This window comes from Anas platyrhynchos, chromosome 29 (genome assembly GCF_047663525.1).
Source record: "Anas platyrhynchos isolate ZD024472 breed Pekin duck chromosome 29, IASCAAS_PekinDuck_T2T, whole genome shotgun sequence".
Taxonomy (NCBI): domain Eukaryota; kingdom Metazoa; phylum Chordata; class Aves; order Anseriformes; family Anatidae; genus Anas; species Anas platyrhynchos.
Window position 1 is genome coordinate 3,795,304 of NC_092615.1, and position 25,884 is coordinate 3,821,187.

Genomic DNA, 25,884 nt, shown 5'->3' on the forward strand with positions numbered 1-25,884 from the left:
CCATTACGTCCAGAAGAAAACAGAGATTTTAAGGTTGTAAAGCCTTCTCCTATGGACAACCCGTCAGTAAAAATACAGCATTTGCACATTCCAGTACAACATGCAACTGCCCAAGGGCCAAGCACTGATTCTGTACCATCAGGTACTACATCCACAACGCTCCCTCCCTAATGCTGGCCACCTCCACACCATTTCCCCTACATCTTTTATTTACATTTACTAGAATACTTGCGCTAGGATGTCCTGTGGGAGCTTGGGTCTATGTTGCTGCAGGTTCAGAGAGATAACGTGAAATCTCAGCGAAGGACACAAGCACAAATCACTTCCCAGTCCTCCAAGGCATTCACCAGAATTGCATGTACAAAGAAAGCCTCTTTCCCCAGATTTTTGCAAACACTGCCACAAAAAGGTAGCGTAAGGATCAGAGCAGCAACAGGCAGTGAATGATTTACGCTTCACATTCAAGGCACTCCAAACACCACCACCACCAGAACAATATTCTGAACTGTGAATAAACACAATGCTATCTTCTTTCAAGACAAGGATTGCAAGAGTGAACTAAAAATGGTATGATGCAAGCCATTTCAGAACCTACTGGTAAAAAGAGAACCAGAAACCATGCTACTTAATTAAAACGGACTGACTCACACTGCTGTTGTAGTAACTTAGTTTTTTTTTTTTTCCTGTTGTAGCAAACACATAGCTCCAATTCACAGTCTGAAATGTTATCACGACAGCCACTTTCAGTAGCATTTTAAGCTAATCAGCAGACAGAAGTAACTGAGAAATGGGCCTCATCTAACCTGGCCTTGAACACCTCCAGGGATGGGGCATCCACAGTCTCTTTGGGCAACCTGTTCCAGTGCCTCACCACCCTCTGAGTAAAGAATTTCCTCCTAACCTTTAACCTAAATCTCCTTTTAGTTTAAAACCATTCCCCCTTGTCTTGTCATTATCTGACTGAGCAAAGAGTTGCTCTCCATCTTGTTCAACTAGTGATAGGACTAGAGAGAATGGCCTCAAGTTGTGCCAGGGGAGGTTTAGGTTAGAAATGAGGAGACATTTCTTCTCAGAAAGAGCAGTCAGGCATTGGGATGGGTTGCCCAGGGAGGTGGTGGAGTCACCATCTGGGGATGTTTAAGGAAAGGATGGATGTAGTACTTAGGGACATGGTTTCGCAGGTGATATTAGTGGTTGGGGAACAGTTGGACCAGGTGATCTAGAGGCCTTTTCCGACCTTAGTGATTCTATGACAATCCCCTCCCTCCCCTGCTAGCCATTCCTCTGCTGATGCAGCCCAGGATGCAGTTGGCCTTCTGGGCAGCAAGCATGCAGAGCTGGCTCATGTTGAGCTCTTTGCCCGCCAGAACCCCCAAGTCCTTCTCTGCAGGGCTGCTCTCAATGAGCTCTTCCCCCACTCTGTGCTCATATCTGGCACTGCCCCAACACAGCTGCAACACCTCGCACTTGGACTTGTTGAACCTCAGTAGGATCACATGGACCCATTTCTTAACTTGGGCTTGATGACACTTCTAGCCCATGCTGGCTACTCATTAAAAAGACCAGAAAAAAAAAAAAAAGGAAATTCAATAAATGCATCTAGCAACCGTGCAGCCCATTTCGGGGTCTTTGCCTAATCGCAATTCCCTGCAGAGGGCCACCAGATCGAGCCTACTTGTCCTTGAACGCTCCTAAAGAATACTGGGTGCAAGAGAAAATTTCCAGTATCTTCACTTTTTTGTCATTTTTTAAAGTACCAGTGAAATTATCAGGATTGATCATAGCTTAGAGGCAGCGATCCTTGCACATCAACCCAGCTCTCTCGGACCTCTTTTCTCTTTGGAATCCTTTTTTTTGGCTTCTTGTATCCATCTGTTGCAGCACTCATCATGTGAACTATCCCACTTCACCTCCATGATTCCAGTGAGGTTGTAGTGACCCCAATGCCCTGTTCCTCCTGGTTGTTCCCCACATTGCACACATTAGCATCCAGACGTTTCAGAGAAGCACCATGATGATCCCCCAAGAAGAGCCCGAGAGCTTTCCCCACAAGCGCTTCCTTCTTTACGTGCCTATGTTGTGGACGATTCCATTTCATCCTTGTTCTGTTAATTACTGTCTCCTCTGTTCACATAACCCCAGGCTCTTTGCCTACCTACCACTTCCTCACCTGATCTTAGAGGAACCTCTCTCCCCCTCATTATTCCTAGTTTGAAGTTCTTATCAGGCTGACCAGTCTGTTGACAGAGATACCTTTGCCCTGCTTAGGTAGAACCTCTCTTCTAAGCAGTTGTTGATCCTGAAAGATGGCTCCATGGTTCTAGAAACCAAAATCCTGTTGTCAACAGCAGTGCTGCAGTCGACTGCTGCTCTGCAGGATCTGTCCTATCACCCTCAAGCTCCACCTGCTCAGCAAACCATCCGAGCCTCCATCACACGAACAGCTGCCCACAGAGATGTGGAGTCAAACTCGATGCTCTCCAGGTCACCCCTGCCAGCATCACCTGGATGAGCAGCAGGGGTTAACAAACAGATGGCCAAACAAGTCTCAGCAGCTCCTCCACAACTACCTGAATGCCCTGGTCAGCAGCAAACCTCCCCAGAAGGCAGGTCAGGTCCATTTTGAAAACGTAGGCACCGTCTGAAGACGGGGGAGAAAGGAAATGAACACGTGAAGCACAAGAAAGCAGCAATATGTGCACAGAACACTTTGAAAGGCAGAACTGCTGGATGTTCTTAAGTCTACTTCAACCTTCCTACCTACTGTAACCCAACTGTGCTAAGAGCACTCAAGAAAGCCCTGTGCAGCAGCTGAAGGGCAAACAGATGAACACAAGTGGTCCTCCATCGATCACTTGAAAATCCTCAAGACATCACTCAGTGAAGATGCAGGAGGCAAACCAAGGCAACAAATCCACAGGCTAAGAAGCATGCCCTGTCCCACAAGCAAGCCTGGACAAACTGGGTGAGGAAGCATTAATCAGATTAATGTGCATCAATGTGCCAGAGGTACGTGCATTCCCACCAGGTGTGGCTCCACACACTCCTGTTCACCTGTTACAGGCTGCTGAAGGACTACCAGACTCACCAAGAACACCTGTGAGGGCATGGGTACTCTTTTTTCTGATGTGATCCCACCCATCCAGGCTATTGAAACATCTGCCTAGGACCAGGCACTCATCAGCATCAACATCACTGACAAAGGTAGATTATTCCCATGTTGTCAGTAGTATCACACCCGTTCAAGGAAATCTATAGGGTTGAGGACCAGCTTCTTCACAGAGAGATGCTTGGTGCCACGGCACAATCTGAGTGAAACTCTGCACGTGAGGTCACAGGTCTTGGAGGAACAGGGTTGCCTTTGCCCAAAGACCTCAGTAAAATAGCTCATGTAAGCATTCTCCCTTCTTCTTCATCCAGGCACAGCAGTTCAGGTGTGAAACTACTGCAGGAAAGTGAGCTGCATACAGTCACCACCCTACAGATGTCTGCAGTGGCAGAAGACCCTTTATCCTTATGCCTTGAGGCTATGACTCAAAGGACCCAGCACTCACAGAAGCATCCGAACACGTATTTCTCAGAGGTGGCAATGAGGTAGCACCAAAGCCACGTATCACAGCCCTGACAGTAGCTGTTTGCACAGCAGCTGCAGCACTGACAGGTAAGTGATAAACCAGGTGAGACCTCCATGAAACTTTTGGTGGCTGTGACATACAAGGCTACAGCCACCTTCTGTGACACCCACAGAGGTGAGAAAACACAAGTGAGCAGGGAAGCCTGGAGACACTGCCTCTGCCACAAGTGTGATTGCTGCCAGTGCTGAAGTCTTCCAGGGATCTTCACTCCCCCTACTCATCCCACCCCTCTTCCTGAGGGTGAGAACAGTGGGATGTGCTCAGAACAGTGTACTAACCACCGCCAGGCCTTAAAAATGCCTTTTCTGGAGGTAGGCAATCATAAGTACTGCAGTGGGAGGGAGGGTATTGGTAGTTCTAGCCACAAAGCCCAAATGCCAGAGGGCAAATGCAGAGGCTGAGAGACTGAGGAACCACTCACAGTAGGAGAAGATCAAGCTTGCAACCATCTGAGGAACCTAAAGGTGGACAAATCCATAGGACCTGAGGAGATGCCTCCAAGGGTCCTGAGGAAAGTGGCAGATGAAGTTGCCAAGCCACTAACCACCATAGCTGAGAAGTCGTGGCAGTCCAGTGAAGCCCCCACTGACTGCAAGAGGGGAAATAAAACCCCCATTTTAAAAAGGAAAAAAAGGAAGACCTGGGGAACTACAGGCCAGTCAGCCTCACCTCTGTGCCTGGCAAGATCATGGGGCAGATCCTCCTGGAAACTCTGCTAAGGGGCATGGAAAATAAGGAGGTGATTGGTGACAGCCAGCATGGCCTCACTAAGGGTAGATCATGCCTGACAGATCTGGTGGCCTTCTAGAAGGGGGTTGCAGGTTTGGTGGATGGGGGAAGTGCAACTGACATCTACACAGACTTGTACAAAGCATTTGAGACTGTCCCCCATAAAATCCTTGTCTCTAAACTGGAGAGACATGGATCTGACAAAGAGACAACTCAGTGGGTGAGGAATAGGCTGGATGGTCAAACGAGCAATGGACAATCACCCCTCTACCAATCCCACGACTTTTCCTACTGCTTTTCAGAACAACCTTAAACCTCCCATTTGATCACAGACATGTCACCTGCTCTCAAGGCAGAAGTTTCAGGTGTTAATGCAGAGCCCAATGGGTAAGCAGTTACTCCTGCTTGCAACTCCATGCCATGCATCATTTGGATACTGAGGTTCTTCTGAAAATCTTCAGCCAGTATTAGTTTAAACTATCCCAAATAGTTCAACATGTGCAGCAAGCTGTCTCCTAGCATGTATAAGTGGTAAAAAAAAAAAAAAAAAAAAAAGACTCTGGAACAAAAGCTAACAAAAAATTAACCAGGCCTGCTCCCTGGTGTTAAGAAAAAAATCTTTGATTCATATTGAATACTGAAGTGGATAATCAGGATATGGAAGCGTCTCAGTTTCTATAAAGCGTTGAACCATACCAGAATCATACCAGAACACCATCCTTCTTCTTGTGGGAAGGGAACTAGCTCTCTACTCAGACTTACTCAACATTACACTATCACAACCAGCAGGTAAGCCATCATAGGCTTAAAAAAGTCAGATAACCCCCTTTAAACAACGTATTTATTAGAAAGAAGAAAAAGTAGCAGACCTGATGCATACTGAAATTAAAGTCTTGGAGTGCAGAAAAAAATCTGTAAAAGGTCAAGATAGTTATTAAATGTGGTAAATGTAACAAGAAGAATATCAGGAGGGAAAATGCAGATAACCACAGATAAGCCAGAGATATTCAAATATTTAGACAGCTAAAAAAAATAAAATCAAAGGAGACAAAGCTTGCACACAGCTGAGGTTAACCAAGGGGAGTTTTCACCATGAACACCCTGAAAGAAGAAAATAGTATATTTTAAACATGCAGGACTAATATAAAGATATAATGATGCACCCAAACAGTGTGCCAGTATAACTAAACTACACTTAACAGTGCTTCTGAATAGAAGTTAGTTTTGTTTGTTTGTTTGTTTTGCTGGTGGTCTTTTTTTTTTTTTAACTAATATCTCATTTCATGCTAAGTCTGATTATTTTAGGAACACAACTTCTAATGGTGTTACAAGAAAATTGATCTATCAGCACAAAATCCAGTTGACCAGTTTGGTGCTGAAAGGACAGGATTCTGCCACCCCTGGAAACCCGAAAACTGACAGCCACTTCAAGTTTTAAGGCTCGCACAATCCTGAATCACTGTCCACAATCCTGAATCAAAACACTGATAAGACTGCCAAGTCTATCATTCCAGACACATGTATAGAAAAAAATAAGCTGTCCTAAAAGGAAGGGGGAAGCATTTAACAGGATAGTCCAGGAACCAAATGAAATATCTTACAGGCATCATTGGCTCTTAACACAGAAGGGCTTGAGGAATCCTAGATTATGCCCAAGAATTAAGATTTAAAAAAAAAAAAAAAAAAAAAAAGAGTCTGGAATAAAAGCAAAGAAAGGAAAGCTCCAGGGTAACGTTTTGATTTTTATATCAAAATCTTCAGGCTTACTTTCCCTAATTACTGCATCTGAGTATTTTTCCAGAATTGGTAACACAAAACAGTTATTAGAAGGTGGTTTAATTTATACTAGATGTAAGATTATTTTTGTGTGTTGTGCTTGCCCTGTTCTTCCCCTCATTCCATATGTTCTTGTTAATGAAATTATATTCTGCCTCCTATATTTGAAGCATGCAGTCCCTGTTTTTATCTCCAGCCTCCAGCAACCTACAACTCTGAAGTTCCCTGAACCAGACATGGTTATTCTGTTTATAGCATGATTTCACACAGAACAAGTGACACAGGCAATTTTTTAATGTTTCACAATACCTAATTATCTCGAAAACACTGAAGTTATACTACAACATTAAGTAATACACATGCATTTCAAGGTACTTTAGTGTACACTGATTGCAGGTAGGCTGACCACTCCCCAAAAAAGCCATAGCCACATCTGGCCTGCTTAAACTGAATTACATGAATGTAAACCCTTCTCCCCCTACCATCACCAAAACAGATCCCTTAAAAAAAAGAAAAAAGCCTACATTAGTGCCACAGCAATCCTTCACATCACACAAGTTACAATGCTGCTATCTGCCAGCTTTCCATGGAAATTTAACTTAATTAAGTTTAATTTGTGAAGTGGGACACCTTACCTCGCAGACTGCCTCCAAGAGATGGAGGAGGGCTTGGGCTGGTACAGGATGGGTGGGACCGCCCCCAGCTGCACCCCTGACTACACCCTTCCTCCATAGGGGAAGGGGAGTCCTGGGGGAAAGGAAGAGAGGAGGGAAAAGCAAAACATGGCTTAGAGAAAAAGGACCAGCCAGTCTGCCTCCCGGATCACAGGGAAGGGACCAGATCCCCTTCCACACTAACGGATTTGATCCATGGCATTTGAAGGGACTAAGAGAGATTTTCTCTAGTTATAACCAAAGTTCGCATCAACCCTTGCAAATTCTTCATCTCATCTTAACAGCCACAGGGCAGAAAAAAAAAAAAAAAAAAAAAAACACATAAAACTTGACAGTCTGTTTGCTACAACTCACACGACACGGGGGTCCGAGCGCTCAGCCTTGGTTTACCTGTGACTGGTTTACCTGTGACAGGGGAACGAGCTACAAACTACAGCGGAGAACCAGCATGCAGCAGATGAGACCTGCCCGAACATTTCGATGCCTCCGAGAGCCGCATTTTGGGCGGCAAACCCTACCCGGCCGAAAGGAGAAGGGCGGCGGGCGGCTCCAGCCCGGGCGCCCGCCTCAGGCTCTTTCCCGCCTCACGAGCTTCCCCTCGCTGCCGAGCCCGGCCTGAGCCGAGCTCAGCGCGCCGCCAGCAGCCTCTCAGCCCGGCATCGCGGCCCCTACGGCTCCCTGAGGGGCCACACAGAATCAGGGTGGGCACAGACACAGGCTGGGATTTCTACAAACCCGGCCCGCGAAGCCTCCACAGCGCGGCCCGCGCCGGGCGGGAACGCGGAGGAGCCGCGGGGGAAGGGGTCGGGCGAGCCCCAGGGCCGCGGACTCCCCCCTTTTTTTCGGAGGGAGCGGGGAAAACGCCTCCAGCGAGCCGCCGTCGTTACCCCTCCCGCCTCAGGAGCCCCGGGAGGGGGCCCGCAGGCCGCCCTGGGCCGTACCTCCCGAGTAGTGACCTCCTCCTTCTCGGAGATCTTCACCAGCAAGCGGTCATTCTCCAGCTCCAGCGCCCGCACACGGTCGATGTAGACGGCCAGGCGGTCATTGAGCTGCCGCAGCTCCTCCTTCTCCTGCAGGCGGGAGATGCGAGTCGGCGACAGCGGGGTCCCGCCGGGGGTGCCGCGGCTCGGGGTGCCTGACATGGCGCTCGCTTGGCGGGCAGGCGGGCAGCGGGCTCATTCAATCCAGCCGCACCGGGGGAGGAGGGAGCGGTAAGATGGCGGACATCGCCTCCCCCACCGCCGCGCCGCCTGGGAAATGAAGTCTCGGCGCCAAGATGGCCGCGCTGCGCCGCGGGGCGCGCCGGGAGGCGCAGTTCTCCTCACGCCGTCCATTTTGTGGGCTGCTGGCGGCTGGCAGGGCCGCGTGTGCTTCTCGTATGGAATTGGGAGTTTGTAACGTGCTTTAAAGGCTGGGTTGGGCTGTCGTGGCTATGAGTAAAGCACAACGTGAAAGCGAGCAGTCCTGAAAGTGGTGTTTTTACTGCAAACGTGAGGGATCGGAGCTATGGGTCAGGGCTGCTCCTCAAGTGTTTATTGGTGCTTGGATCTCAGCAGCATATCCTAGTGTGTTGTGCAGAGCAAAACAAGCACTGCTCCTGCTCCCCACCTCACCCCCAGCTCCAGGGGTCCTGCAGTAATCCTGCTGTGGTGCTGTGAGCTGCCAGGGATGCAGAGCAGCCGCTCCTTGCTATGATCTGCCTCTGCTCTTTGTTAAAGCCCCATGCCCACCAAAAATGACTTTGTACAAATAGACCTGTACAGTCAGCAGCCTTCCGTATCCTCCAAGGGAAGCATTGATTTGAAGTGATGCTGTGTTCCTAATTCTCACAATTTTACTGCATTCAGCTCTGGGGCCCCCAGCACAAGAAGAACAGAGGGACATCTTAGAACAAGTCCAGAGATGGCCTCCAAGATGATCAAGGGGCTGGAGCACTGAGGACAGGCTGAGGGATTTGGGATTGTTCAGCCTGGAGAAGAGAAGGCTTTGGGGAGAACTTACAGCAGCTTTCCAGTACCTAAAGGGGGCTGCAGGAAAGCTGGGGAGGGACTCCTTGTTAGAGGGTGTAGTGACAAGGAGTAATGGCTTTAAACTAAAAGTGGGTAGATTTACATCAGGTATAAGGAAGAAAATATCTACTCAGATGAGCGGTAAGGCACTGGAACAGGTTTCCCAGAGAAAATTGTGGATGTCCCATCCCTGGAGGTGTTCAAGGCCAGGCTGGATGTGACTTCGAGCAACCTGGTCTAGTGGGAGGTGTCCCTGCCCATGGCAGGGGGGTTAGAATTAGATGATCTTTAAGATCTCTTCCCACCCAAACCATTCCATAATTCCATGATTTTACAGAAAGTTGTAATATTTTTCTTATAGGATCTATTTTCACATTACATATCTAAAAGTGTTGTATCAGCCTGTTTTGAAGTGTTTATGAATTTGCTGTAATTCCTGTCTGCATTGAAATCCTGTAGGCCAGGGACCTGCTGTTTGTTTATAATGGGGGAAGAGCATTTCAAAATGAATACCAATTAGCTATTTCCAGGAGGGAATTTTTAGGAGTGCTATTTTGTAGGTGTTAGAAACTTCCCCAGTCTTACTGAGAAGGTATAAGGCTTCCTAGCCTCCAGCCAGGCTGTTCAAGAAGGAAGTTATCCTGAGATCCTTTTGCCATCACAGGGAATGCAGCCAAATTTGTAAAAAGCCACTTGGAAGTTTTCACTTCCTAAATGCTTGAAGTATTATTTTCCCCAAAGCATATTTTTACTGAACATACACCAATTTCTGTCATTCTTACACATAAACTACTATATATTGTATTTCCATTCTCATAAGCTAGTTCCTAATGTCACAAAACTTCTGAGGTTGAAAAGCACTTACTGCAGTTTTGCCTTTTGGCTACCAGAGAAGGCTTAGAAAAGGAAGATTTTCTGCCCGAGAAGACGGAAAACTAGATACAAAATCAGTGGTATGTGAACAGCAAAGAAAAACAAACAAACAAACAAACAAAATAGTAATTGTGTGATGTAAACAGAAAGAAAGTGAGAAAATATTGCATGCAATATATGAAAACAAACTCATGGAGGCAGGCTGAACAAATAAGCACAAGTGTGTTTATCTTGAACACATAAGCTAGATGATTATCATGTTAGAGGATCTGGGATCCTAAGATCAAGTACACCTCAGTCTGGAAAAACCTCAGTACATCAATACTCTGTTGTTGGTGAATAGATTTAAGTCCCTATTGCAATAACAGCATATCTTTAGCAGTTGACCCATATAAACAGGTTTTCACCTAAGTATATCTATTTAAAAAATATGTATCCAGTATGAAAGAGTTGTCTTGCCTTCCCCTCTTGAAAACAGAGCATGCCCTCCTGGCTGCAGATGATCCCACCTGGCCTTGGGTGTCATCTCTCCTAGGAGAGGGTTGGTTGCTTCTTCACCTCTGTCTCCTTCAGGGATTTCCACACTGAGCCTGTGAAGCTTGGAGGGAGTTTCTGAGAGATGAAAAATAAGCATCTAGATCACTATGCCTGTCATTTCTATAGGCATTTATTCAATGTTGGTATTTTACCATTACTGTTATCAGATTTTCTGTGTCAGTGAGATCTGATAATAGGTTATACATGATTATAATATGATTACTGAGTGTGAAACATTCAGTAAACACTCAGCAAGCACTCAGTGTGAAACAGCTTCCTGACTGAACTCATAAACAGTTGTCTTTGTCTTGAAATGGATCCAGGAAATGACAAAGAAACGACAGACTACAAATCCCAGAGTGCTGTGGCCTCTTTGCTCAGCAGGGAGGTCTGACCCACCATCTGCCCGCTCAGGGCAGGGAGCCACACCAAGGACAGCCCAGGAGGCTCTGAAGCCACCTCCTTCCTCATTGTTTTCATCTGCGTCTCTAGATTTGAAGTACAGTGCGTTTTTTGAATTTCGGCGCCACTTGCAAACTGTAAACCAACTGCTGCTGGATCGGCTCCAGCCCCCAGCCTTGCAGGAGCTGCCCGTGTGAGTCTGTGTCATTTCAAACGTAGCTGCCTTCCCCCGGGCAAAGCAAAGAAAAATGCTCGTGAGCCTCAAGCTGTGCACTTGGAATGAACTTTTTCTCTCCCAGCATACAGTTCTCCACACCAGGAAAATCGTGGAAGACCACTAATAAAGTTTGGTTATATTAAACCAGAAGAAAAATATTTTTTGGAATGCTGAAAGCCTCTGCATAAGCATTTTTGGGCTAGCTCATTTCTTTTGTTATTTGAGGTGACACCCTGCACATCTATCATATTTTGGAAATTCCTTTAAACCTTTTTCCTCATTTTGTTTGATAATGTAATTCATATATGTCTCCTTTGTTCAAAAAGTTTAGCCCAAACTCCTCCTGTTATTTTTTGTCAGATTTTTAAATGATGCCTTACTAACTTTGTATGTTCCAAGTTTGTTTGTTTTGCCATCTAATATTACCAGTTATTTTCATAGTGCTGATCCCATGTCACAGTAACAGATTTTTTTTTCACACGTTTCTTGAAATACCACTTAAGAGATGTGTGGATGTGGCACTTAGGGACATGATTTAGTGGTAGACTTGGTAGTGTTAGGTGGATGGTTGGACTTGATGATCTTAAAGGTCTTTTCCAACCTAAAGGATTCTATGATTTAATATTTTCTACACTTCTTAGAAGGTCCCTTTCTTAAGCAGTAACCAGAACATTAGCAAACTTTTGTCTTAGGCACTTGTCTTCCCTCCCTGTTTGCTGAATGTGTATGTTCGCTTTTCATATGTCTGCTAAAGAGAAGAGAACAGTTTGAGAGTGGGATGGGGAAGAGGGGAAAAAAAGGAGGAAGGGAAGTGCAAAAACCAATAGTCAGTAGATGACTGTACTTCACATGGAGTACTACACATGCTTTACTCGTGGAATCAGCATCTGTTCAAATACTGGTCGTTTTGTATCACTGTGATGATATAGGTTAGTATTGAACCAGAGTCAATTTGTCTCAATATTTAGCAATTAGTTTACTACTAAGGACCATGAGTTCAGTGGTACACAAAATAATTTGATACTAAAACTCCTTCTCTGCTTTCAGAAGGTAGAACTGATTTGCTACATAAGGACACAATCATTTATTTTGTTGTCCCACAACAAAGGGACAGTCTAAGGATGTGTAAGCCTTACCCACCTGGGGTGGCAGAGGGCCATGGCAATCAGTGGAGCTGTGTTCATGGCTTTTCAGATTGCAAACTTGTTTGGAGCACATGAAGGCTGCTGTCTCATCGACTCTACCAGGTTTACTTTTCATGTAAAGCTGAGCACAGGCTGGTGCATGTACAGCTTTCATTCTGATATAAAATCAGGAACTTGGAAGTGCCTAGGCTCTGTTTTGGAGCCCTATATCAAAGGCACTTGCAACACCTGACTGTTTGGGTAGGTTAAGAATAAATTCTTGGGATGTCAGAGAACATAGATAGCAGTGACAGGCTCTGCCTAGCACTCGAGTGCTTCTTCCCATTAGATAAATGAAAAAATAATTAAACTGGGTAATAAAGACAAAGGAAAACCTCACATATCCTTTGACGCAAAGCATGTTCTCTGTCATTGGCCACTTTCCTGTACATTTTGATGTAAAGAGTTTTCTGATGCTGTCTTGGATTCCATAATGATTCTGACATTTTGACAAATCTGGGGACACGGGTTTTCCATTGCTGTTTCTTACCTCAACTGTTTTACTTTCTCAGCAGCTGCTGTCACGTTCTCTACTTTCTCATCCCACCCTTTGTTATTCATATGTCTTTCATAGCAAGATTGTCTCTGCCTTTCCTCTGGTCATCCAACTTCCTCTCTGCCTCATGTTCCTTATTTCACTCTGAACTGCCTATTTAGTTGATAGTCTCAGATATTTTCAATAATTTTAGGAAGGGACATGGATTGAACACATAGCACAAAACATTTTCCTAGCAGTCCACATTCAACCCAGCTCAACAGTAATTTAAAAATTGCTAGCAATGACTTAAAGTCTGGAAGAAGTATTCATACTACACCACAGATTTCTGCTCCTGAATTCCAGCTTCCACTAAATAAAATTGCTTCCAGCAGGGAGATCTTCCTTGCCTGCTTATGAAAAAGTTTGCTAAGAGACATATAAAGAAGAGCAAAGAGGAACACAGTGCACAGTTGTGGGATTAAAGCAAACAGCTATTAGACTGTATGTAGAACAAGGATTTTTTCAAAACAAGACACCCTCTAATGTGTAGCAGATGTATTTATTTCTAATTTCCAGGCAAATAATGTTTGGCAGGACCCTTGGACAATAACATCCTTCTGCTACAGCATTTACCTTGTCACTGAGGCAGAATTCAACCTGCATCATGCTGGAAAATGCATTAACCAAGCCTGGGGAAGAGAATTCAGGTCTGTGCTTCAAATTGTTCACTGCTTTGTGGCAGAAAGGCAAGTGACTTTCAATGTCAGGAGGGCCTGGGCGGTTCTTTAGATTCTAGTACTGCAACCAGATCCTAGTCTCATGTGACCAGAAAGAACTGAGAATTTTATTAAAAAAGAACACCTCATTTTTTCCCATCTCAACAAAAAAAGAAACAAAGGAAGAAGCTAGGGGCTTAGGGCTCCTCATTTTAAAACAATCCTACCTCGTCACTTCTCCATGCAGTGATTTATCATCCCGCCTACCAAAAAGCCACTTCCGTAACACGAGAGCAGTGGAGAGGTTTTCTTCAATAGAGCCTTTATCGGGCTAAGGAAGTGTACCATTAGGTACTGAGATTTCCCTTCGCTGGCTCCCCATAGCTCAGGAATTCTTCCAAAGTAATAGGAAGACATACTTCTTGGCAATAAAGTACTGTGAAAATACCACTGAAAACAAATGAGGTGGCCAGGTGGGAACAATACTGCCGTTTCCTTCTAGTCTGGCTGCAGGCAGCCCTGGAGCCTGGGGAGGTCAAGTCTTCATGTGTATACCTAGCTGCTTTTTGTGGAGGTGATAGCAAATTTAATCTAAACTCAAGGAAGGGTTTGTGCTTATCACCTTTTATGAAATGTTATACCAGTAAGTTTGGACATTTTGAATTTTGATTTTCACATTCTGAGCTGAGTCTTATTCTGGTCAATAAAGGACATCCATAGCATTCCATGGAGTTCAGGTTCCCTCAAAACGAGCAAGTTCCTAATATTTTAGCTATTTGGTAGCTTGGAGTGCCTAGTGCAGGAGGGTGGGGACTGGCTCTGAAACGCAGTTCCTCTGGGTTCACAAAGCTTGCTTTATCAGCCAGGAGCAATCCCAGCTCTGCCTGCCCCTAGGATCACTTAGATCATCGCCACTCCAGCAAAGCTGTGGGAGGGGAGCGTGTAGTGCTCACACCCCCGCGCTGTTATATAAAACCCTGGCACCGATCTCAAATGCTAGTGAAAACAAACCCAGTGTTTTTTTCAAAACAACCATTTGGCGCCTTATTTTCAAATCCTCAAACCAACTGCTGCTGGCTCTGTGCCCATCACCATAGAGCTACTTACATATTTTCCCCCAGCAGCTGTAATAACCTGCTACGTACCTCATGTCTGGCCAGGCAGGCTCAGGCTCTGTTGTGGTCTTGCTGGAGATAAGCAAAGGTTTTATTCTGTTCAGCAATCAGCCCCAAACCCCCAGGGTTAGGAACTCAGTTTTTAGCAAATAGAGGTAAAAGTAGAAACCTTTGGTTTCACTTTGAAAGATAATTAGCCCATCATGTACAGTAACATGAGAAATGCTGTGTACGTGTGGGATTCTTTGAGACAGCCTCTGTCAAAGGTACACTTTACAGAGTAAACATATGTGAGGTGGGGAAGACAACATCTGTGGATGGAAATAAACAGGCATGTGCTTAGGATCAGTCTCTGTTGTGTATGTTGTATGATTAACACAGGAGATGCGAAGAATGCATGCATGCATTCAGCAATTCCAAAGCGCACTCTGCCCTAAGACATCGGTGTGTTTTACAAAGGATAATATATCAAGCACTGTAATGGGCTTGCAACAAAATTCACGTGACTGTGAAATTTACACAGTTAATCTGTGAAACCACCACAGTGCAGTGACAGAGTGACCATACTGCCTATTGGAAAGATGAAGACATCATGCAGTGGCAATGGGAGGCACGAATGTCATTGCTCAGTGGGCGATATGCCCAGGTGCAAGCAATTTCACAGCTGGGCCTGCTCGGATTGAGTCCTTGAGCTCCCTCGAGTGCAAAAGATTATAACTCTGTGGAATCCAGAGAAACAACCTGTAAGCTTGAAGTATTGAGCTTCCCAATCTGCCAAGAGATAATAACTGACATGCATTTGCTAGCTGACAGTTCTTCTTCCCAAGAGAACAGACCAGCTCTCCCTCAGCATACCAGAAGGTGCATTGGGAGATTGCTTCAGTTTACCAGCACCGTGACCACTACCTGAGACACTAACCTCAGGCGTAGCCCCCCCCAGCCACAGTGTTACAACCCAGGGCAGATGTGCACAACCCCTGTGGCACGTGTGGATGTGTTCTTGATGCCTGCTCAGTGTCTAGCACCCCTTCAGTGGTGGTCTCCAAGAGTGGTCTACCTGTAAGCACCCATCGGACGTGTGAGACCTGGACTCTGCCTGCCCAGTTTAAAACAGTCAGGTTAAGCTGATGTATGTTGGATGATAAAGAAGCAGTTGATAACCTTCGCTATGCAAGTGTTGCTGGTTTTGCATTTTTGTAGCATATGTATGGGATACCAAGGAGTGCTTGGAAACAGTGCAAACTGCTAACTGGCCGCAGATGCTGAGGGACGCAGGGTTTGGTGTCGGGCTATGACCAGGTGAGGCCATTGACAGCTAATACCTACAATTTAACTTAAAAAGCAGTAAAGAGTTAAGTCTGTAACCCCACTGTCACCTCCTGCAGTGCACAGCTGGCATCACATATGAACTGCTACTTGTAGGAGCCTGGCTGCCTGCCTGCAAGTCAGCATGTGCATGGCTCCGTTAGCATCCTCATTCACACACCTGCATCATGCTGGTCTGAACAGGACTGCAGGGGCAAGGGCTCCAATCTGTACAAGCCTGCAAAGCATTTGTGTGCTGCAGAGTATAAATCCCTACCTACTCTACCCCTCCTACTAAGCAAATATATTTTGTGTGAAATGTCACCCAGCGGTTCTGGTTCAGCAGCCACCCCGCCCAGTTTCTCAGTGGCCAGGGTTGGGTCTGCAGGACTGTTGTGAGGCCAGAGGGGAGAACACCTCCACCCTGCAGCTGGCAAGGAGCTGGATCGTCTTCCAGTGTAGCAACCGGGTGCCTGGAGAGGCACCTCAGTGAGCCTCAGGACATCTTTGGCTGAATGACCAGAAAGCAGGACTCCCACATGGAGAAAATCTTATGTGAAAGGTCTACATTACATGGGCCACTTAGGGGCACTGTGACTGTTTATCTATTTGCCTTTTCTGTCTTTTCACAGATCTCTTGAATTCAGTTTCTTTTTTTCTTTCCAGGTTTTCTCCACCCTGCACATTTCTCCTTTGATGTTGACAGCCAGCAGCACCCTGGCCATACCAACCAACTCATGACCAACTTTCCTGTTCATTCTTGTCAAAATGCCTTCTTATGTAAAATCAATAGCAACATTTGCTTTCCACAGGGCTCTCCTGTTGGTGTGTGAACAAGGAAGGATCAACACCTCCTTGGGAGGTGGATACCCCCATTACTCTACTTCCTTCTACTCTGGACACAGTCTTGCAGAGTTGTCCTTGCAATCCTTGACCTTTCAGTTGGGTCTTTTCCTGGAAAAACCTACTTTGTGAAGGACCTCCTCTTTGTAGTCCCCCATTTTACCCAACACTTGCATCATTCTTGCTCTTTAGTGTCTTTTTTTTTTTTTTTTTGACCTGAGGACAGATGGGAAGCCGTATTGCACAGTCACTGTAGCCTCTGGGGCAGAAGAGCATCTCTCCCCTCCCTTCTCCTTAACGTCTCACTTCTACAGCTAGGATTTAGTGCTGCTTCCCTGCTTTTTATCCATCTTTTCCTCACTCTGCCTTTCCTGCCTCCATAACCGGTGGCTGCTTCCTCCCCATCAGGTGGTCACAGGTATGTCCTGGGCTCTTCAGATGTCCCCAGGCAGCAGCAATGAAGCGTGGGCCGGTAATGCATTCGTGCAAGTGAGAAGTGGAAAAAGTTGAGTTTCCAGCTGCCTGGTGTTGTGTGCTGTGAGCAGACAGCACAGCTTTCTGCAGGCTCCCTGCAGCTGATCCTCTGGGGCAGTGTCACTGGAGACAGACAGGGCTGAGCTGGGGAGCTCTTCTCGTCTCCACCAGGGCTTGCTGGTCTCAGGCTGGGTGGGAGACTTGCTTAATGGGAGCAGGTCTGAGCAGGCAGTGACCATCCACAGGTAAAACCATTTCAGACAAATGCTTCAGGAGAGCCCATGCCAGAGGGATGAGGGATCCCTTCACACAGACACCACACAGAATTTTCTGCAATTGCAGAAGAGGATCAAAAATTAAGACATTCCCTTGCATGGCAGCAGAGTTTAAGTACAGTAGCCCAGATTGTACAAACCAACCTTCGCAGCCCTGGAAGGGTTAAATTATTTCCTGCAATAGCAGCAACCCTCCTGAAATGGCAGCTGCAGGCGGTTCCTCTGCTCGGACAGAGGAGGCATTGGACTGGCCAGGTGGATGACAGCCATCGTTCAGCAGCAGCCCCAAGGAACAGGCAGGGGTTGTTGTCCAGTTTTTCCTGGAGCAGGTGGGCTCGGGAACAGATGCTGGTCTGGGACAGCTTGGGTGATGGCTTTAGCACTGTGCCTGTGCTATAAAAGGCTACAAAAGAAGCCTGTGCACGAAGCATAGCACCAGAGACACACGTTGGCTTCTCTGTTCGGTGGTGTTAACAGAGGGGGACTGTCATCTGCCTTTCCCCTCTCGGGAGTGCTGTTTTCATGGCTTCTGTATGTGTGTCTGTATGTCCATGCACTTGCACTGTTTCAGAGGGCAGATTTTGGTTCAAGTGGAGCAGCTGGTGCCCTTGTTTATGGGGTCACATAGGAGAAGGATTTTGCTTTTTGCCTTTTTTTTTTTTTTGGTTTATTTATTTATTTTTATTTTCTGGACAGAAGCTGCTGGTTTCTGATTTTGCTATTGGAAGTCTTGCAAGATACCAAATATTTCTGGGTGATATTTTCTCAACCCCAGTTTACTTACCAAGACCAGAGTTTTCTTTAAATTCAGTTCAAATGGCAAGAATCAAAGACCAATGTAAAAATTTCTCTACAATGTGCAAAGCAGTGAAAAACTTTGTGAAGGAGATGGTGAACAACACAGTCCAGCAGAAGCCATCCAGAGGTCAGCCTGGCTGGGCTGAGACTGATGCAGCACGTTCCTGTGCACTGAGGCTTGCACAGCAAACACTATGTAGGAGATAGACAAAGCTGACAAAGACAGTGGAGTCATTCCTACACAGGAGGGCTGTTTTTATTAAAGATGGAGTGGTGGGGAATCCTCAGCTTGCTTGGGCAAGGAAGGGCCACCTTGATTTGGCTCTGATCACTTCCCAGACAGCCCCATTGCACATCAAGGATCCTCTCCCCTTCAGCATCTCACCAAGAGAAGCTGCGGGGACCCATTCCCTGTCTCTCTCCTGTCCCCTCAGAAGAGCACAGTGGAGCAATGGTGGCAACTATGACAAAGTGCCCAAGCTGTGCCAGCATAGCACTGCGTGCCTGTGAGAGGGGCACACTCAGAATCTCAAATTTCTGTGTCTGACAGCCACAGTCACTTTTTAGATGGCAGAGAGATGTTATCACTGCTCCTGTCCCCACATCCTCTTTTCGGAGCCCTGTTCTAGTTGTTCCTGTTCTTGGTGCGTTCTTGGTGCATGCATATTATCATCCCTAACTGTGATGATCTCAGTTGCAAAAGTACTGCATATGATGAGTCCTGTGATGGTTATGTTTGTGAGTAATTGTTTCCTGGAAGACAGTGCAGCTCCATCACTTGGGGAAACACCCTGCAAGAACATACGAAGCTGAGCTGATAAAACACATTAGCACGTGAGAGCAGACCTCAGCGCAGATCCGAACAGCTCAGATCCTTGCAGAAGTGAGTGGGGCTCTCAGGGGTTTTAGGTCTAGAAGGGACAGCCAGGAGAGCACTGGGAAGCAGCACTTCCCAACAAGATTGGTGCACTGAGAGCAACAAGGTCTCAGCTCAAAGGAGAGGCCTCTGGCTGCCTGTGGGAATGGTGCTGAAGTATTTTCACACTGGTTGCTGTGCGTATTTTTGTTAATTAACCTAAGACAGTAGACTTTAAATTTAAAGTGTCCTGGATTTAGGCATGAGGCTGAGCCTCCTTCATGATCAATCTCCTTGCCTTCCTGATGCCCAGCTCTACCAGTTTCCCTGGATCTGCTGTCTCACAGAGTCACAGAATCACAGAATTGTCTATATTGGAAGAGACCTCAAGATCATTGAATCCAACCTCTGACCTAACACTAGCAAGTCCTCCACTAAACCATATCGCTAAGTTCAACATCTAAATGTCTTTTAAAAACCTCCAGGGATGGTGACTCCACCGCTTCCCTGGGCAGCCCATTCCAGTGCCTAACAACCCTCTCGGTAAAGAAGTTCTTCCTAAAATCCAACCTAAAACACCCTTGGCGCGACTTTAGCCCATTCCCCCTCATCCTGTCACCAGGCACATGGGAGAATAGACCAACCCCACCTCACTAGAGCCTCCTGTATGGCTGGATCCAGGCAAACGCAAATGCCTACAACATGCAAGGCCTTGGTCACGGACAGGTAAGACACGAAGGTGGACCATGGCTAGACAGCAGCAGGCTACAGCTTCCTGACTGCTCTCACTTCTGTGGAGGCAATTAAGTTAATGTGTGGAACTACTTTTTGAAGACTGGTGCAATGTTGTGCTTTCTCAGCGATCATCAGTGATTTCCATGAGCTTTCAAAAAGTAGACAGCAGTCTTGCATTGATATCAGCCAGGCGTCTTTGCACCACTGGCTGCATCTCATTTGGTCCTGTAGAGATGTAGGTATTTTCTCAAGAAATCTCTGTCTGTAGGCTCAAAAGTCTGGGAGAACCTGTTGGTGAAGACAAAGGGAAAAAAGGCACTGATTCAACCTTGGCCACATTAACCACATTTGGTGGTGAAAGCACATTTTCCTTGCTTGTTCTCCGAAATGGCTGATTCATGTAAAAATTGCCTTGAAGAGCATAACAGACAGCCGTTGTGTAAAAGTGAAAGAATTAGTCATCCTAGAGTCACCAGTTCTAACAGGGAGATTCGGAAGAATCTGACTTGAAAAGACCCACAAACTTCCCTGCAGCCAACTATTTTACAACTTGGATTTTAAATACCTGTGTTCTTATATGCCTGCTGAATCATCGACTCTGGGGACCAGCTCAGGTTCATCCCCACCTGGGAATGTCTACGAGCCCTTTTTGCCTGACCTAGTCAACCGAAGCTTTGGGCAAAAGAATTAGTTACTCATCTGGGAACAGCCTCCATCCTTCCTGTACTTGGGCCAGACAAAACCTCCACGCTCCCCTGATGGAGACTTTGCTCATAACAGCTCTGAGAAATTAATAAGGGAAAAGAGCACAGAGACTTAATGCGGAATTAATTAAAGGGGGAAATTCTGCTGAGATGCAAACCACTTGCAAATGCTGGAAATGTGGGACAAGGCATTTACCTCTGATGGAATGTGGCAGAGGCTTTTGGGAACTGCAAGACTGGATTTTCAAGTAGGTGATAAGGGACTTGTAAAAGCAATGATGGGAGGCAAAGGATCTAAAAGGATGGGGGAAAGATGTTTTTTCTTGGGGTTTTTAGTGAAGAATAGGGAAGCAAATTGAGGAAAAACACAAGAAGAGGTTGGTAGCAGTACATTGATGTGTCTGCACGTTGAGTGGGAAAGAAGAAAGCATCATGAGTGGAATATTCCAGTAGCCAGGTGAGTGGAGGAAAATACCCATCCTGCAGCACATCCTGGTTCAATTGTGCTCGCAGAACCAGGCAGCAGAAGGCAGTGGCCTCTTCCCCCTTCAGGCAAGTGCTTGTTTCAGAGCCACCTTGCTGGCTTGTGCACACCCAGAGCTGATGTAGGCAGCAACCAAAATAGCCCCAGGCAGGGGACATGACATCTTGTCCAGCTTGGGGCATGCAACATCTCCTGAAGGAAAACAAAGGCTTGTGGATGGATGGAGCTTTATTTGCCTTGTATGATAGTTCCGTTTGAATAAACATTATACCAAATTTGGGCTGATTGTAGAGGTGCGTATAACAAATTTGGCATTCCTAATGTTGCTTTCATGACTTTCAGAAACGTTAGAATGAAGCAGATTCGGGATTTCTTTTGTCTCAACAGGACAGTCACTTCCCTGCTGCACAGGTCCGTCAATATTCTGCCCTCCTGTGGAGAAAAAAGTTACAGCTGGACCTGCTCCAGGATGTAAGCGATGAATATTCCTCAACTCTTGAATCTGTGACATGAGCTGGGTGACAGGGAATCCAAACAGGATTCGTGTGTTGGTTGAAACAACCACCCTGGTACAGCAGGAACGAGTCTTGCATCTGGACTAGTTCTATATTGTGTGATCTATGCATCTAATGTGATCTATACATCTAATGGCGAGATGTAATTACTTCTTAATTATATTCTATAATTTTCTTTAAAATGAAATGTTTTCAATTTTATATTTCCAATTCAATATTTTCAGTTAAAAATATTATCTGCCCTTGGAAGTAGAATACAGTTCTTTGGGTTGAACTACGTGTTCCTCTCCGTTCTTTATAAGAGGCAAGGATTTGTTCAGGCAGGAAAATCTAAGCTCTTTCATTTCAAAAACTTATGTTTATGCTGTTTAATTTGATCCATTTATCAAGATAAAAATATATTTGTAAAACTATCAGGGGGAAATCAAACAGCTTCCTTCGGCAGCTTGGTTTGCCCTTCAGAATTTAGCAGCAACCTGCTCGAGTCCTCTTACTGCTACAGAGCCTGAAAAGTCTGGAAGTGTGCACAAACCCTCACATCCCATTGAACCTCAATGCTGCCTGCCAGCAAGGCCTGAGGCCAAGGGGCTGTGGGCTTGCAAGGGGTGGAGCTGGAGCTGAGGAAGCAGCAAGAGGAAAAGGCAAAAACCTTCCCCAGCAGCTCCTGGAGAAGCAGCCACTTTCAGCAGCATTTCAAACACTAGGCAGAAACTAGAGGCGGTCTGGCACAGAGAAAGGCACAAATGCCATTCCCAATTAAGGACCATTTGCCCCCGGGGCAGCCGCCCTCCTGTGCCTGCCTTCAGTCCCCTCAGGGAGCCCGCCAGTCCTCCAGTCCGCCACCTCTATGGTGCAGCGGCGACATAGAGCGGCCGCCGGGCGGGGCGAGGGGCGGGCTGCCGGAAGTGCCACCGGAAGTGCCGCCTCAGAGCCCCGCGCGCGGTCTTTCCTTCCGGTGCGGCGCCATCGGCGGAGCTGCAGGTGAGGAGCGGGCCGGGCCGGGCCGGGATCCGCCTCCATCCGCGGCCATCGGAGGCTCAGCGCTGACCGCTCTCTCCCCGCAGACATGGCGATCCGCTACCCGATGGCCGTGGGCCTCAACAAGGGCTATAAAGTGACGAAGAACGTGACCAAGCCGCGCCAGTGCCGCCGCCGCGGGGTGAGTACGGGGCCGGGGGGGGAGGCGCGCACGGCCCTTGAGGTACCGGGGAGGGGGGGGTGCCGGGGGGGTCGCTGGCAGCGGAGCAGGAATTGGAGGCGCGGCCCCGAGCTAGCGGGGGAGGAGTCGGTAGTGGGAGAATAAGGTAGGTGGACGATAAGGTGAAAGAAAAAGGTAGGTGAGCACGGCTTAAGTTGAATTAATAGCGAAACAGAAAACGGGCTGGATGGCTGCCGAAGGCCTTTCTGGTTTGCTTGTTTGGGGAACAGCAGCGGGTTTCTGTATCACTGACAGCTGATGACAGATACCGGGAGCTGTGAAGATTTAGTGCGTGTGACAGAAATTCAGTTTGTATCTTTTATCACACTTTGGTTAAATGGAGTGTTTACACATGGTGTTTGAGATGTGTAGCACTGCACACCCTGGGTTCCTCCTGGCCCCATCTAAAGGTGTTGGTGCACGCCGATGTGCTCAATAAAAGGTGTTATGGCTGAAATGAGCAGAGAGTAGCATGTCTCTGAAAGCACCGTGCTGCTTACAGCCTACGAGGGGTCTTCTGAGATGCGCTAACGGCATAATAGGTTTGGGGCCTTAACCTAGGGTTTGCCACAGCCCTTTGCAGTCCAGGCCTTCAGTCCAGGAAGACAAGTTCCACCCAACCGTACTACTATGTACTTTGTTTTGAATTCCTAAATTGCATTTTGGTACTTAAATAGTAATGTACAAGCAGTTTGCCTACATTCTTTGTAAAGTTGCTTGTGTGGCGTTGGATTTGTTTCTGTACGTGAAACATTGCTGCATGGTACACCCAAACTCCTGTGTTTGCTAGGGGGAATATTTTCCTGAAAGCTCTGATGTGTGAGTATGATCAGTGTCCCAGGCTGACTGAGTGCAGATGACTGATGTACAGCTGGAGGCTGCTTGGTGTAGATCACTTTGGTCTTCCAGCAGGGTGTATCCCTGCTCTCTGGGAGGTGTTCTGGGATAGCAAAGCCTACTTCCTATCCAGCTGTGCTAGAAGTACTAGTTCTAGTACTAGTTCAAAACCTTTCAGAACATGTGAAAGGGCTGTGGTGATCGTGGCACTTGGCAAGGGTGGGTTTTGTGTGTTGCTGAATCGAGCTTTAAAACAAATGTTAGTTTATAGTAACTGCTTTGATGGAGATATTGATTCTGGCTGTGATTGTGCTTGTGTTCATTGTGACTTGTATTTTTTTCCCCTTCCTGTAGCGCCTGACCAAACACACCAAATTTGTGCGAGACATGATCAGGGAGGTCTGTGGCTTTGCACCCTATGAGAGACGTGCTATGGAACTGCTGAAAGTTTCCAAAGATAAACGTGCTCTGAAGTTCATAAAGAAACGGGTAGGTCTTTGCTGTTTTTGTATTACTTGTGAATCTGGTGCTGGGAGCAGGAAAGCAGTATTGATGGAGGCTGGGTACCTTTAACCAGGTGATTTGAGAGTTTGTTGAAGGCAGCTCCAATAGTTGAGAGCATCATCTGCCTTGCCTCCAAAAATCTAGAGTAGAAATACTACCGAGCTGTGATGTTAAGTAGTTCCTGGCTTGCCAGTTGAGGTTGAAGTCTGATGAGGTTCTTTTCCCTGCTCTTTGCTGGGATGAATGCTGACTGTACTGCTCTCTTCTCTGCAGGTTGGCACTCACATTCGGGCCAAGCGAAAGCGGGAGGAGCTCAGTAACGTCCTGGCAGCCATGAGGAAAGCTGCTGCAAAGAAGGATTGAGTTGTACAGTCTGTAACTCAATAAAGTCCTTTCTCACAAAAGCGGTGTAGCAGCTGTTAATGGTCTGTCTGCTTCAGTCTGTGGGGACTGGGGTAGCTCCTGGGGATGCTGAATCCCTAAGACACAGTAAGCTGGAAAAAATGCTGCAGATGGTGATGCCCTTATTCTTCCACTCCCTCCTGCAACTTCTACCTTCCTAAATGTGGATGAACTCCTTTTAAAATCCCTTTTGTGCCTGTTGCAGTAGCAGGGCAGTTCATCATCATTCTCAAAACAGGCAGTAGGGGAAAGGGAAATGCAGGAAAACCATCCAGAGCACAGAAAAAGCCCCGCAGGGACTGCAGGCAACTCTGCGAGTGTTTTCTGTATGTGCGGAGCCACAGCTTCTGCTCCTCCAGAGCAGCATGGCTCACGGCCTTCTCACGCTGTCTACCGAGAAAAGGCCTGTCCTTTCAAAGAGCCTCTCATAACATAAATAGACAGTGCAAAAAGCTAAGTCCTGTTGCAGAAGACCTGCACAGGGCTTCTGATGCTGAATACCCCATCCTGCCCAGCAGCCTGCCACAACAAGCAGTAATGTACCTGACTATAACCCATCCCTTCTTCCTTTCTGTGAACTCCACCTGTTTTCCACTCTTCTGTTAAGTCTACCTTTTGACTCCTGGTGGTTGCAGAAGTCCCCAATATAGCATCAAGGAGGAGTTACATTCCACAGAACTCCTGTCATAGATTTAGTGGCAGCTGGACAGAGGATATCATCAGGTACGGGTGTCATGATGTTCTCCCTTGACCTCCAGGCTGTGCTGCATCCTTGAGTCAAGGCAGGTTCCTGAACCTGTGACCATCCTACACCATTTCGCTGTGCTTCAGGCAGCTGGGAACAGCCTCAGCACGTGTTGTCATCTGTCCCACCTGCTGTAAGGAAAGGGATGCTTCCCTTACCTAAAAGAAGATGGGATGCTCAAAGGTGTATGTCGGCCTGGCTGTTCCACTGAACCACAAGTAAATCAGTAAAAGGAAAATGAGGAGAGGAAATGACTACCAATAGGTGGTGAAGTCTGCCTGTCCTGACACTCCAGCTCCTCTCTGATCATGACGGAGAAAGACCAGTTCATGACTGGCCCATCTGGGGATGCAGACAGAAGTTGCAGCAAAACACAGTACCTGTTTTCTAGCAAAGCACCATGCCCAGATCTGGAGTTAGTGCAAGAAGTACATTAAAAAAAAATGTAAAGACGGTGATAATAGCTATGTTTTACCACTTCAGGTGGTTGTCAGGTCCTATGAAACAATGGGCCTGGATCTGTCTTTCCTTTGTATCCTGCAGGCTGACCAGGGAGTTTAACTGTATTCTGGGACATCCTTGGCTCAAACCTTTTTTGTCCAGGCTTGTGCTGTCTCAGGCTTGCTGTTGTCCCAGAAACTGTCCTGTTGATACATTCCAGAGGAAGAACACGTCTCCTGGTTTCACTGAACTGGGCTTCCTTGGGATAGGGTTGGTCTCTGCAATAGACCAGTCTTCGAAGGCTGCAATGCCAGGGAAATCCTTTCTCAGCCTCCCCTACCCATATGTAGGTGTGCAGGCAGACATGGGGGCAAGAATTGTTACTAACAGTAACAACTTTGCACTTCTCCCTCTTGATACTTC

At 46.7% G+C, this 25,884-nt stretch overlaps 2 protein-coding genes and 1 long non-coding RNA gene across 4 annotated transcripts in view; 2 read left to right on the forward strand and 1 right to left on the reverse strand.

The window, feature by feature from the left end:
- LMNB2 (lamin B2) overlaps nt 1-8,076 on the reverse strand; it is a 31,505-nt gene extending 23,429 nt beyond the window's left edge. Inside the window, exon 1 of the mRNA XM_027472027.3 lies at nt 7,756-8,076. Coding sequence (XP_027327828.3) covers nt 7,756-7,956 — 201 coding nt within the window. The 5' untranslated portion in view covers nt 7,957-8,076. The remainder of the gene's footprint in view (nt 1-7,755) is intronic.
- Nucleotides 8,077-17,580: 9,504 nt separating this feature from the next.
- Nucleotides 17,581-21,608, forward strand: LOC139999745 (uncharacterized). Of its 2 annotated transcripts, none has more exons than XR_011805251.1 (2): nt 17,581-21,112; nt 21,207-21,608. It is a non-coding gene; the product is annotated as an uncharacterized lncRNA (long non-coding RNA). The 2 variants fall into 2 exon arrangements; XR_011805250.1 differs by having other exon boundaries at nt 17,581-20,792.
- Nucleotides 21,609-22,171: 563 nt separating this feature from the next.
- RPL36 (ribosomal protein L36) lies at nt 22,172-24,277 on the forward strand. The gene is made up of 4 exons (XM_038169256.2): nt 22,172-22,315; nt 22,399-22,493; nt 23,724-23,858; nt 24,147-24,277. The coding sequence occupies exons 2-4, from the start codon at nt 22,401-22,403 to the stop codon at nt 24,234-24,236; spliced, it is 318 nt and encodes a 105-aa protein (XP_038025184.1). The 5' UTR covers nt 22,172-22,315; nt 22,399-22,400; the 3' UTR covers nt 24,237-24,277.
- The last annotated feature ends 1,607 nt before the right edge of the window (nt 24,278-25,884 follow it).

What these genes read in the sequence shown, in the direction of transcription:
- RPL36 (XM_038169256.2), top strand. Translation starts at nt 22,401, where the DNA reads ATGGCGATCCGCTACCCGATGGCCGTGGGCCTCAACAAGGGCTATAAA. An exon ending in GCCAGTGCCGCCGCCGCGGG is followed by an intron (nt 22,494 to 23,723) that starts GTGAGTACGGGG and finishes CCCTTCCTGTAG; the next exon opens with CGCCTGACCAAACACACCAA. An exon ending in TGAAGTTCATAAAGAAACGG is followed by an intron (nt 23,859 to 24,146) that starts GTAGGTCTTTGC and finishes TCTTCTCTGCAG; the next exon opens with GTTGGCACTCACATTCGGGC.